General features: G+C 29.6%; 1 protein-coding gene across 1 annotated transcript; it reads right to left on the reverse strand.

Annotated features, from left to right (window-relative positions):
• Nucleotides 1-1,024: 1,024 nt before the first annotated feature.
• On the reverse strand, nucleotides 1,025-11,672 carry LOC113549330 (dynein intermediate chain 3, ciliary-like). The gene is made up of 10 exons (XM_026950579.1): nucleotides 11,487-11,672; nucleotides 9,161-9,322; nucleotides 8,290-8,554; nucleotides 7,950-8,203; nucleotides 6,156-6,317; nucleotides 4,119-4,327; nucleotides 3,329-3,464; nucleotides 2,650-2,796; nucleotides 1,915-2,103; nucleotides 1,025-1,179 (listed from the first exon to the last, which is right to left on the reverse strand). Exons 1-10 carry the CDS (start codon nucleotides 11,670-11,672, stop codon nucleotides 1,066-1,068), a joined length of 1,824 nt encoding a protein of 607 aa, XP_026806380.1. The 3' UTR covers nucleotides 1,025-1,065.
• Nucleotides 11,673-14,250: the final 2,578 nt, after the last annotated feature.

A 14,250-nucleotide genomic window follows, 5' to 3' on the forward strand; every position in this document is an offset into this window, starting at 1 on the left:
GTTAAGTGTGTGTGTTGGCATGTTTTGTTTATATTAAAATTAAAGGTATTTGCTAAGGTTTTTTTTAGGTCATTGTATCGCAAACACTTTAGTCGCTATCGTCCTATCACCATTTTGCCGTTATCCTCGCAGTAACGACGACTCAATATTTAAGGTCCTAAATAAAGGCGTGAGTCGTTATGTAAATATTTCCGCGTGCCAAGGATTTTCCTATTATACACATCGGTCTTTCAGGATTGTTTACGTATAGACACACCCGTATCTATCGATTTTTATTATTTAATTTTAAAATTTCATTTATCCATGTGATGGAATTATTTACATATTCACAAATGCAGCGTAACCATGTCGTCCTGGCATAAATGTAATCGCGAGACAATTTCCTGTGATCCACAGAAAAATTATATATTACCTACACACAAATGTACGGTACAAAACTATTTATAATAATACTAGTTTTAATATTATACCCACCTTTAGTGTTTGAAAATTCATGAAATTTATAAATATTTCAATATTCTATTAAAATTATAAGTTGCATTTTTATATAGATTTGTCATTGGTGATAGTTTTTTTTTTAGTATTATAAAAGTACTTAACATTTTTTGTACCGACAAAAAAAAAATATGAAAATGATACAATAACATACTTATTTCGTATATACAAAGTTTCATCATAAATAGTCGAAAACAACGCCCTAATGGATAATATAGAAAAGTGCTGACCATTGTGAACAATGCATTAATATTTAATTACATCAATATTTGTACTTTGTTAAAGGTAAATTGTTGAGTAATTTTTTCCCGTGTTTATATTGTAAATTTGTACTTGTTTAGTATTGTGTTTTTAAAAATAAAAATAGAAATAAAAAACTTTGTTGTACATTTTTATAAAATAATTTCCTATAAATATATAATGATATGTATATTATAGTATATTATCATGTTGACGTATTAATAAATCATTTCTGGGTGCATAGAATGTTTTACATTATGATTGATGAAAAACGTCTGTTATTATTGTTTTCACCCGAACACTATTATTGTTGTAATAAATTATTTGCCATTATTCATCAATAATGTTCTGATCGTTTAATAAATGATCACTACTATCTTCATCTTCGTTTGGGTTTTCTAATTCTTCCGTGTTATCGTTGTTTTCATCAGATGGTTGGTCCATCTGAAAAAAAAAACAAAAACCGTATGACATTATTATGCATTAAAGTTGCAATTAATCATATAATATAATTGTACATACTTACACTAAATTATGCATTATATTAATTTTTTTTTAAAAAGCATCTTATACTTTTCTATTATATACTTTAGTTAAAGATTTAAAGAAAAAATTAATAAGCTTTATTATAATTATATAATCATAGATATCTCTCCGAGTGGTGGGTATTCAATATCATTATAATACAAATATAATAGCAATAATATCAATAGTTTTTATTCTTTATTGTGAACCAAAAAGTTTAATGTGTTTACAATTTTGTTTGAATATTTAAAATGCATAACTGTAGTATATAATATTTTAGGTATCTATAGAAATTATCAAATTCACTTTAAATTTTTTTGGAATCAATATATTATGGTCTCTACAAATGTTGGAACTCAAATGTTTGGAGAAAACAAAATTTGAGTTAAAAAACATATAAACTGTATTTCTTAAATTATGGCCACACGTCAATATAAAATATTATAATTTATAATTATAAAATTAATAATAAAATCGCAATAATATTTATATAATTATTTTTTTTAGCTAAGTTGCCTGATTTTGGAAAGAGTCAAAAAACGTATGGTGAAATGTTTATATTCGTTTAGTTTATTTTCCCTTTGCTGTACGTAGTTTGCATACTATTTGATCTACATATATATATATATATTGCTGAATTATTGTAGAACTCACGATCATGTCGATGAGTTCCATAAATTCCTTTTCAGCTTCTTGCACCATTCGGATTTCAGCTTCGGCCAATTGGGCATGTTTATCCTTTGTCGTAGTGGTGTCAACTTTTGCCGACGTTTTCGTCTTTAATTTTATTTCTCGTTGTTTTGCCTCTATGATTTTTTCTCTCCTCGTTTCCCGATCAAACATCTGTCAATAAATAAATAAATTCTCAATAACGGGTCACTTAATTACAATATGTATTCATAAACACGTCTCAATCATATATATATATATATATAAATGTTATCACTGGTTTTGATTTAACAAGGATATGGCAATGGTCAAGCGCATGCATGTATTAAGTATAGATTTATGCATTTTTAATGAAATCAATAATTTAGGAGGATTTAAAGGGTCATAACTATAAAAATTTGTTGTCAAACATAATATATTACATGAAAATACACAATTTTAAATGTTTATTTTATTATATTTATTTTTCTTATGTACCTACTTAACACATATTGTGTGCATTTAACCATCGATATTTTAATGATGTTTTATATTTACTATCAATTAGTGATAGTAATATAATAATATTAATACATTTTTAAATACTCTCCCAACACCGACAACACCACATAATTAAGCCTACAGACAAATTTGCTGGGTACCAGAAATATAATGGTTTTTTTTTTTTACAAATATTTTTAATTGAGTACAAGCACCTCTATAGTTAATAATAATACTTACCGCCGTCAGCAGGGCTTTATCATTTTTTCCGGCAGTGACGAACCAATCGTTCATTCTGATCACGTAGGTTTTTCCACAGTCGTCGCCGACGGCTAACAGAGCACCACCTTCGTGACATCGAATACAATTCAATTCTTTGTCAGCCACCTACGAACATAGTACACGAAAACGAGAAGAAAAACAAGATCGCATAGAATTGAATTTTATCGTCGTGACATTATTTCTCTAGTTCGTCGAAAAGGTTACATTCTATTTGGTTCATATGTCTAAAAATAATAAAATAAAATTTTTATAGAACATAACAAAATATGAACTTCAGATCCTATGATGTATTTTTAGTATAGAATGTATTAACAATACTATGTTGATGCACAAGTCCAATAAGTTATAAATAACGACGTGTTATATATAATAAATGAAAAAAAAATAGGTTTTAGAAATAAGTAGATGAATATATAATTCGTTTAGACATCATAGTTTTGACAGTAATATTGAATATACGATAGTACAATTCGTTCGAGTTAAATCAATTTTAAATTCTTTAAATTTTTCATCAATTGCTTTTAAAAAATAAATTTCAAAGAATGACTGTAACCAATTCACGGATATGTCTTACGACATAAACTGGGTACCAATTAAAAAGTTTAGAAACCAATTAGGAAATACTGATTGTAAATACCTTAATGGTGAGTATCGGATCCTTTTGCTTTTGTAAAATGTCCCAACCGTCCATGCAGCCGTCAGCCCTTGTCGTGTAAAAAACCGACGGTTTCGATTCGCTCCACGCACCGCCAGTCAGCTTTACGTCATGATGTCTAATACAAAACAATGATTATTAATTATTTTAACTCACAATATTTAGTCTAGTATTTTTATTTAATTTTGTTTATAAACATATTGGTGTTTATCTGGCGTGCCTTTTGGCTTAAGTTTCTAAACGAAATGATCAATAATGTACACTTTTATGTATGCGTGTTTTTTAAAATTATTAATGTTGTGTCTGTTATCGTACTTTGGAGACTTCAACATTTTTAAATATTCAGCTTTATGGTAGTTATATGATAGCAAATTGGATCTGCTTTGAGTGCTTGAGAAAAGTGAAAAACTAAAATAAATTATGGGAAAATGGTAGTTTTTATTGTGATATTTATATACAAAATCAAATGTTTAGATGTTTGACTTTTTTTATATAATTTAAAAATAAATAACCGCGGATACTAAAAATGTCCACCTGATATTTATTATTATCTTGATATGATTAATATTATAGCTCTTCGATTTAACTTCAATTTCAAATTTTATAAAAAACGCAATAATAATTGATCTTAGACACGTTTAAACATTATTTGTAATGTATGTAACTGATCACAATGATTTTAAAGCTACAAAAATTATAATTCGGTTATGTAACTTTGATACGTGTAATCCTGTGTATGGGTATTCGAAATTTATCATGATATGATACGTACTTGGTCCACATTATAGGCGATTCTTTCACGTCTTCTGACCATATTCTCACTTGCCAATCACCAACGGTCATGAAGTTTTTTAAAAATGCCGGGTTCCGCTGCACTGAATACACTGGACCATGGTGACAGTTATACGTGGACGATATTTTCTCAAAAACCGTTTTGCCTTTACGGTTTCCGTTGAACACCAATCCGGTCTCTGTGCCTATCTATATTTGTGAATGCACGTTAAATCAGCATATTGTGTGGGGCAGTTTTTAAATTAAAAATAATAAAATAAAAACGAAACGTATAATAAGAAAATAGGAAACTCGAATCGTGGAATATTTATGGTTAAAAATAGTGTATTTATTTAATAAATTACCAATCAATCTAAATATTTTGGGGTTGTTAATGCCTAAGATAGATAATATTTTGATGATAAAGAGCACTGTCTTTCGTCATAAAATAGTAGCAGAATTACAATTTAAATTCTAAGTATATGAGTGTTTGAGGTTTTTGACTTTCTTATTACCTATTAAACATAGCGCTTGAATTAATAATTAATAACCAGGATTTATACCTTAAATATGTATACAATCCATTGCTCTTTTTGCTATGAGAAATCTAGTAATTCTGTAGAAACATTTATGTAATGTATATGCTTGTTTAACTGTACTTGACATAATATATAAATTGAAAAAAAAAGTCGTACAAAAGCTCTGCTAAAATTCTAAGTAATTATACAATCATTATACTTTTACCGAGAAACTGATCAGCAATAATAATATGAAAAGGTCTTTTTGCATACAATTGTAGTGTAAAGAAATAATCTTTTATATATTGTGCTATTGCACTACGACAGTTCTTCAATAATCGTTTATAGAAATAACAATTTTTTTATTAACAAATGAAGTATTATTAAATGGAATCAGTTATTTGAGTATTGACTGATTCTAACCTATAGGTTTTATTTTTAAAATAATAATGTATTAGTTGATATTGGTATGGGATAATTAAAAATAAAATAAATATAGTATAGTGTTGTAGCGAATGTTGATTTAGTATTCAATATTTGCGTAACCCCGAAAATGTATTTTATATTTTTAATTATTACAACTTATTATTTTATTTTATAAAAATAATATTAATAACTTTGTACATAATAGAAAGTACAATTATTTTTGTTATTTGATATTTCTCATGAAACTATTTTTTTTTTAATTAACTGAACTGTGTGGGCTTGTTATTTTTTTTTCTATACATATCTCGTTGACTAAATGAACTTATTTGATCCAAAACTTATCCAACAACAACTTTTAAGTCAAAACTTTATCTTAAAATCACGATGATCACATTTCATCAAATGATTAATTATTTCTTGTACTGTGTAAGACAGTAAGGCCTTCACCGATAATTGATAAATTGTTATATTTCATCATTATTATGTAAAGAATTTGGTTAAATATTCATTATTTTAGTTTATATGATTATGTACTTGTCTTTTATAAAAGGTAACAAATTCAAAATTTATGTAGGTTCTTATAATTTATATAAAATTAACCACATTTTTTGTACAGTACAACTACATAATAAACAGCTAATATAATTTTTAATCGTCAAGTTAAAAGTTTAACTGATAGAAAAAATAAAAGTTAACTTAACCAATACTTTATCCTAAAGTTGTGTTTAATCAATAACTTTCGGTTAAATACATAAATATACGACTAGAGTGTCTTAAGAAATAAAAATTCATATGACTAAGCTGTGAACAAATAATTCACGTATTTAATTATATAATAATTCATTATACTGTAATATAGTATAGTTAACCACATAATTATTATAATTATTATTAAATAAAATTAATTATGCAATACTATTGTACTATTTAGTTTGGTCTTTGAGGCATTTTAGGGAGTTAGATTTGATCATGATCACACGGGGAAAGGCATGGGGGTCATAAATACTATCGGTAAATTTATCATGGATCACAATATGCGCGTAAAATTGTCGACGACTCGGTGTGTAATCATTATATTGCGATAATATACGTACCATAAATCGTATGGGTATTGAAGGATCGTAATCCATGCAAAACACTCCGTGAGACCGAGCCCATTTCGCCCATTCCGGTTCTTCGATGTTTTCACCTTTTGACAGATCTAAAATCAACACTTCTGTGGGTTCTGTGAGTTTTCTGGCGTCCCACCACATGACCTGCAAAAAAAAAAACACTATCCATTATGAACAAAAATCATTAGTATGATAATTATTTGTCAGTGTCGGATTAAAGGGAAAAAAGAACAAGTCAGGCGATGGGCTACGGATCGATAATTTTAATTATATTTTTTATAAAAACATTCTTTGGATGAAAGACAAAATATTTATTTTAACTATCATGTCCTTTCAATTATATCGTCATTGTATAATACTATTTTTGAATCATTTATATTTATAAATAATATATATTTTATTTTGACTGTTTCTTAATGAAAATAAATGAAAATGCTGATTATAATAATATATTACACGAACGAATAAACATAAAACGGTTCATAATATTATTATGAAAAATTTTACCACAAATATTCATATTTAATTATTATATTTATTTATCCGTGTTATTAGTTTCATTACGTAAAATTGTCGTGTTATACAATCTATTAACATTCGAATTTATTATAAATTTAATTATATTTAAAAAAGGATGAAAGGTTCCTAATAGGTCTAAAACCTTAATCCGACTCTACCATCAGTCAACCGCAGAGGTACCTATGTAGTACGACTAATTAATCGCCAGACGAGTGGGTTAATATACGTCAAATATATGTATATTTCCTCAGGTATTTTATCATTATTGGATTTACTTATTAAAAATATCAATAAAATATATAGTTATATATTATAATATATTTATATGGCTGCATCCGAATCGTATGCCGAAAAAAGAACGGTGCCGATCGACAGTCGAATTGCGTGTATGGTTATTTTTTTTTTTGCGACGGAGCCGAGTCACGTGAGTAAATTTTGAACAGACGATCGCTTTTCACTGGTTTGCACGAATGCCGTACCTGTACTATAGTAAATTAACCTAGTAAATTGGATATACCGTATTACGGGTTTTCTCCGGGTATGATACGAGATTAACAATAGCATTATAATGGTGATTAGATATGATTGTAATTTGATAATCATATATAGCGCAGCAATGATCTATATACAATTCGATTGTTTGTGATTTTCGACAAACAGTTAATATAGTTAAATAGTTAGCATTGATGTCGGCTACACGTGATAAAAAAAAAATAAATATGGGCAATGTGTAGTGAACAAAATAAAAACTTTGTAGGATTGATGGCTATACAATTAATTTTTATAAGTTTCAGGCATTTGTTTAGACTTCGAAGAAAGTTGGCGAAAAGTTTGCATACAAAAACTTGTCTGTTTGATTTTAATTATTTTTAGACTTTAACAAACTTTGACTGCAATTATTTATCAAATGTATAATTTCACACAATTGTTTGTATATCACATTTTATTTATTTTAATTTTAAATGTTTCACAGTATACCTACAACATATAAATCAGATCAGTTTTACACTTTTACTGAATAATAATAATATATCACTCGTTTTTTTGTAAACCAGCCTTGTTGCATAAAAAAGTAACACGAGTACGGCGCATTTTAACTTAAAAAATAAATTTCGCATGCAACTCAGGAACACCAATTAAAATATACAATATTATAATATACGGTTTAGATTTTGGATCATTTTACTCTATTATCGCACTTCAAACTGAACATATTATTAAAGTATCATAACAAAAAATGTTTGTTTATATGCGTACCTGACCGTCACTGGAACCGGTGTAAAACTCCGTGCTGGTCTTGGAATGGATCCAGTGAAGACTCCGGACCGGGTCCCGGTGACCGTCCCTTATGTTGCTGATGGCTACGTTGGCCGAGCTCTTGCGGATGTCCCAGAACGCGACCTGACCGCTCATCAGACCGCCAGCCAGGCACTGTGCGTCCCTGTGGTTGAACTCGAGCGTGACGATCGGATGCGGCGACTCTATCGTGAAATAAGGAGCGGTGGAGTCCTCTAAAAGAGTGGGGCAAGAAACGTTCAAACCGAATTGTCGTTAAAGTCACCGGTCGCTAGCTATAACGGTTTTTCTGCGCACACACCCAAGTCGAATATGAACGAGTCGAAACTGGTGTCTGGGTCGGCGTTCTGGAATCGCATGTCGGCGTAGCTTACCGCGAGCAACGTGCCCTGGTCGGGTGACCAAGATATGTTTTGTACCGGTCGGGTCGGTTCCCGGGAGTCCGACATCACCGCCACCGTCCGAAAAGACGGTGCCAACGTTTGCATCTTCTGACAGCTCGGGTCGGTAAAGTATGGCTGGTAAATGTCTATCGAATTGTTTTGATTTATAAAGTGTTCGGCGAGCTGAAAAACACAACCATATAGGTATACGTCGGGCCGAATCATAGTGGTCAAACGAGTTAAAATATTAATATGTTAGAGAAACTTAACGTATTAGCACAGATGATATTCTTAAATTTAAACTTGATTGCAGGAGACCATTCTCTGTAATATTAAAGATAAGAACACAAAATTTGTTTTGAAAGACGCAAATTCGAAATGTTATACGACTTTTACGTTCGTGAGACGCAGACAATGAATGCAATATTAATTTTATTATAGTAGGTGTCGTGTCTACAGGATGCGTCTGACGCTACACACGACATACGTGTAGCTAAATTGCCTACTCATAAAGCCGTGTAATCATAATTTTATTATTGAAAATATTAATATAATATTGATTGTCGAATAAATGTTATGTAGGTAGTAAGTGTTTAAGCTATACCCGTGAAATGGATCACGTATATAATTTGCGAGGTTTTAAGTAACTCTATACATTGTCTCATTCACAAAAAGAAATTTAAAATATGTATTATTATTTAAGCAGGTACTATTGTCGGCAAATCGTATTTTATTATGGTTAGTAATGTTACCTATAATGTGTAATTATTTTTAGAAATCTACACTCACGCTAGACATTTGCATAACCGCTTGTAAATACGTTTCGTCCTTTTCCGCCTTCTTCCGGAACCTAACCACTTGTTCCGGATCGTCTAGATTTATGTCTTTGGGCCAACCACCTTCCGTGTGGAAAATCCCGCGTTCAGCATACTCCACGCGCACAGTGTTTGCCTATACAATGTATAACATTGAGAAATTCAGTCTGGAAGTGGAAGTTATAATATCATTGCATACTATATTGTGTATATATATATATATATACATAGATAGATATCAGTGTTACAATGCAACTCGACTCAACGGACTGTGTTGTGACATAATATAGTCCCAGCAAAAGTCTATGACGGACTCATTTGATTACGGATGCGGTCATCAGTATTTCTTCCCGATGCCTTTCTTAACGGACAACATTCTTAGTCCAAACTCAACTAATTTGTGTATGTACATATCGCACTATACAACAGTGGTGTCACCGGTTGTCATGGCGTAATACGGATTACGACCGATTACATACGCCTGTTGCTTATAGCCGATAATGATAACGTTAATTTATTGCGCATAATATTACGTATCATGTATAATTAAAAATATCATGTACGTATGTGCGTGTTATTATAATTAATATCACGTATTATTACATACCATTTAATATCAGATTTTTATTTTTTTCATAAAATTGTAATATTTTAATTAAATATATATATAATATATATGTGAGTGTGTAAAACAATTCTAAGACCCGTCTAAAACGGTCACTGTTGATGGTCTCTCCGTTACAATATTATATAACGGTTTCACTGTATCACTGATTATATTAAAATAGCATAACAATCATAATATTAAAGTCTATTGTTATAATAATACTCTTTGCGCAGTGTTGTATATCCGGTAAACCAACGTAATTTGATATACTACATCTAATTTAACTTCATACTGCAATTTGCACATTGCACCCCTTGTGTTAAAATCTTTGTCTCCTTTGTGTCATTGTCAAATGCATCAAGCCTATTGTCCACCGGTAAATGAATGATCCACATCACTCTGTTCTATTATGTGTAAATAGTACTAAATAGTAATTTCCTCTCCGACAACTATTAGATACGCTATAATATTTTGTTTTAATAACATAAACCTAGCTCAACCGTATATGACGTGTTGAAATAATACAACCGTATTTGTGGATTTCGATGAGAAGTATTTTGTTAATATTATTTAAGTGGCATAAAGAAAAAGAAATGTCGACTGTATTTATGGCTGTGTTGTTTATAATGATAAATGATAACATTATTTACGAGTATAATCGTATTCTTCACTGTATTACAGTTTCGAACCGTTTCCTATAAACATATAGTCATTAAACTGTCTCATAACGCGGTTATAGTATATATATATATATATATCCTACTATTAACCACGTTATATATATTATAGTTATTAGTCTTACGTTCTTCACAGGTCGTATAAATTATGCAGTAGCAGTTTACATTCATTGGAAAGTATAATATACTTCGTTTGCAGACTTAAACTCTTACAAAATGATTTATAACTATAGAATACTTAAATAAGATTATTTTGAACTTTGAACTCACTTTAAAAAAAAAAAGTCCTATGATTCGCAAAATGTATGATTTTGGGTTCGGCATAAATTTACGTAGGTATATAAAATCGAGTTTGAAATGTGTTAGTTCAGTATACGCACTCCTATAATATTTTTTATATTCTACTTAAGTATATACGATTTGTTAAAATCCCCGAAGAATTATGTGCAGCTGATAGGTGATATCAATATAAATTGACTTTGATAATATATACATTGAATTTTATTACAACCACGTAGTATAATATATTATTATTCATTGAAGTTTTATAACTTTTTGATTTTGCGTGTTCGCTTTATTCACGTCCAATATAATATTATACTTGAGAATTTTGTCTGTCGTTATAGTGTGCTCCATACAGATTGTTAATTTTGATTTTAGATTCCTTGATCTTTGATATTTTAACATAAGTTTTTTACAACAATTAGGTGAGCGTTTTAATTTACCAACGGTGTTTTTTATTTTTTTTAATTGCATTTATAATATTTAGAACATTTTATATAATTAATACATTTACAGTCATGAAAAGGTAAGTTAAGTCGGAAAACAACAATATTGTAGGTAGACCATATACTGATGTATTCGTAAATATATATTTGAATAGGTCAGGCAATGACGGTTTTTAGTTACGAGTTTTGGATGGTTCGATTGGTCTAAACTAATTTCAACTTGTCTCAAGTTTTGATGATACTGCAAAATATCATATAAAAAAAACCGTTAAACGTCATTAAAATTACTTCGTGTTCTGACCAATCGTTGCCTTTATTTGTGCTTTTGTCCACCGGATTTTCTGGTGACCATAGTTGTTCTTCTACGCCTGGTTCTGGCGTCACGTTGACCAATGCCGTTGGGCCAGACTTAACGAACGAACACTGTCGGCCGAACTCGCGCCTCAGCTTACTGTACGTATAGTTTGTGTTCATTTCTCGACAAGTTTTATTATAAGAGAAGATTTATATTTTATTTAATAAGTATAAGATATAATTAGATTAGTGTTGTGAATTAAATACACTTATTAAGAAATGTTGAATAAGTATGCAACTCTGAAATAAATACTGATAAAATAGGTGATAAAAATGCAAATGCCAAATTAAATTTTTTTTTTATTCAATTTAAGAATAATAACGAATTATTATTATGAAAAAATGCATTAAATAAACTTATCAATCATATCATAAAAAGTGCAAAACTATTTTAAAAAAACAGTGTAAAAACAATGTGAAATATTGACAAAATAATATTATTGTCAATCTTGTTTACATATTACTTGTCAAAATATATTATGGAACGCATGGTTAGATTATAATATATAAAGATTATATATGCAGCGTTAGGTATATTATAATGTATGCTCAAACCCCAAATTATGTAAAAATATGCAAAATATAATTGTATATTTACCTACCATACGTACAATATAATAATAATAATAACGTAAAACAAACTTTCAACAAACTTAATTCCTACTATACGAAAAACATGCGAATAATTCGAAATATTTAATTCACAACACCGAAAATGATGACAAATAATTTGATCGAAAACGAAAATAATAATACAAAAACAATCTCTTGAAATATATGTGATGACTTTGCAACGATTAACATAGCTCTAAGACAGGTGCGTCGTGCACAAAAGGCGGTTGGTGTGTGTAAACGGTCGCCCGTAGTTACAATAGTTCATTATTATAACTATATATTTTAAAGTACGTTATAGATTTAACATTTTCCGACGTTACGTAGAACCTACGTGTGACGTTTCCATCGTCGTCGTTAAAGACCACCTAACCGTCAAGACAATTAATGGTAATAAGTATCTAGACGATATTAATATACAATATTAAGTTAAAACAAAAAATGAAACAAAAATTCAGTTAGTTATTGATTCCTAACGGGCACATTGTAACATTTACGTGGTTTTTATCAGTTTTTAATTAAAAATTATAAACAGTAACTGACTTCTTTCTAGAACACCTCTTCTCTAAAAACTTAAAAATGTATATAACTATAGAACACGTCTTAATGAAAATTAGAAATTCAATTTTTAAAATATTTACTTGTATATCTCAATAAATATCTAATTTACCTATTGTACATTTTTCTTTACGATAAAATATTATTATTATTAAATCTCGACATATTAATTAACACCAAAAAACTATGTTTATTCGTTTTAAGTTCAAGCGCAACAACAAGTGTAATAATATTACATAATACATATTACATATTATTATATAAATCACATTTGAAGAATATCAAATAAAAAACAATTATTTTGATGAAGATCTACACCGATTGCACCTAAAACCTAATCTATATCAGACTCAAGGATGAACAAGTATTTTCCATCTATTTCATCATTATAGGTATGTCATACGTTATGAACCGATTAGGAGGTATCTACATGCCATTTGGTTTTTTTTAATTACGACAACGTAGTATGATAACCATATTATTTATAACGCGATATAAGTGATAGTTTATAAAGTCTATGTGAACACTTAAGCGTGTTGTCATGCAGATCGGTCGGCCACCTCAGCAATGCATCTCTTAGTCTTAACACATTGTCGTCTGAGTCACACAAGGAAGAGATATGTGGTATCGTCTTCGTTATGTTTTTACTTGTTTGAAGGTTGTCGATCCATTTAAGTATATAGTGTTATAACTTGGGAAACTTCTGTGGCATCCGATATTAGAAGTGGCTTCGGATCTCTCGAAGTTTTAATTAATGCATCATACGCAAATATCCGATTTTCCATAACGAGCACACCCTACCGAGCCGCAGTACACACTATATATAGTATATCTTAACGCTTAAATTAGATTAGGGTTCGCGTTTCCGCTTAATCTGCATGCCTATTCGAGTTTAACCGGACCAGTTAGAAAGTCAGATAAGGCTAAAACTAAAAAATAATACAAGTTCGTTCAAACTATATTTATCTGCCGTATACGCTGTGCCGCTGTGGCCCTTCAAACTTTCCAAGTATCAAACCCTCCCGAAAATATAGTACAGTGGATTCCGCTGAATGTGGGTACGTTGAGGCTAGCCCTATTTTCCCACATTAAGCGGTTGCCCATAAAAACTGAAATTGGTTAAAAAAAAAAAAAATTATAATATCAAAAAAGTCAACAAAATGAAGATGTAAAAAAAGAGTTCTGCATGCATTTTTATTTTTTTCCGATAAAAATGTACTTATTACAAAAAACACCAGGATGATGGGAAAAATAATTAAAAAATATTCAAGTGAAATTACCCCTAAAAGTTGATTAAGGGTTAATTTGGACACAAAATTAGTTTATGATATATTTCAATAATACTTAAAAAGCTATACTTATTTTTAAAATATTCTGGACAAAAAGTACTACAAGATAGTATTTTTTTTTACCAAAGATCGAAGTGGGTAGTTTTTCACTTTGCAAAACAATACATTTTGAGTCGTTTATTTTTCATCTAAAGTTCACAACTTTAACGCTAGGTAGATGTACTTTTCATCAAAATTGT

The sequence above is a fragment of the Rhopalosiphum maidis genome, chromosome 4 (assembly GCF_003676215.2).
Source record: "Rhopalosiphum maidis isolate BTI-1 chromosome 4, ASM367621v3, whole genome shotgun sequence".
NCBI classification, from domain to species: Eukaryota; Metazoa; Arthropoda; class Insecta; order Hemiptera; family Aphididae; genus Rhopalosiphum; species Rhopalosiphum maidis.

Bases quoted from the DNA above. Each gene is read 5' to 3' on its own strand.
- LOC113549330 (XM_026950579.1), bottom strand. From the start codon at position 11,672: ATGAACACAAACTATACGTACAGTAAGCTGAGGCGCGAGTTCGGCCGA. The intron at 6,318-7,949 runs GTACGCATATAA...TTTTTTTTGCAG, and splicing joins CCGGTTCCAGTGACGGTCAG to GTCATGTGGTGGGACGCCAG. The intron at 2,104-2,649 runs GTAAGTATTATT...ATTTATTGACAG, and splicing joins ATAAAGCCCTGCTGACGGCG to ATGTTTGATCGGGAAACGAG.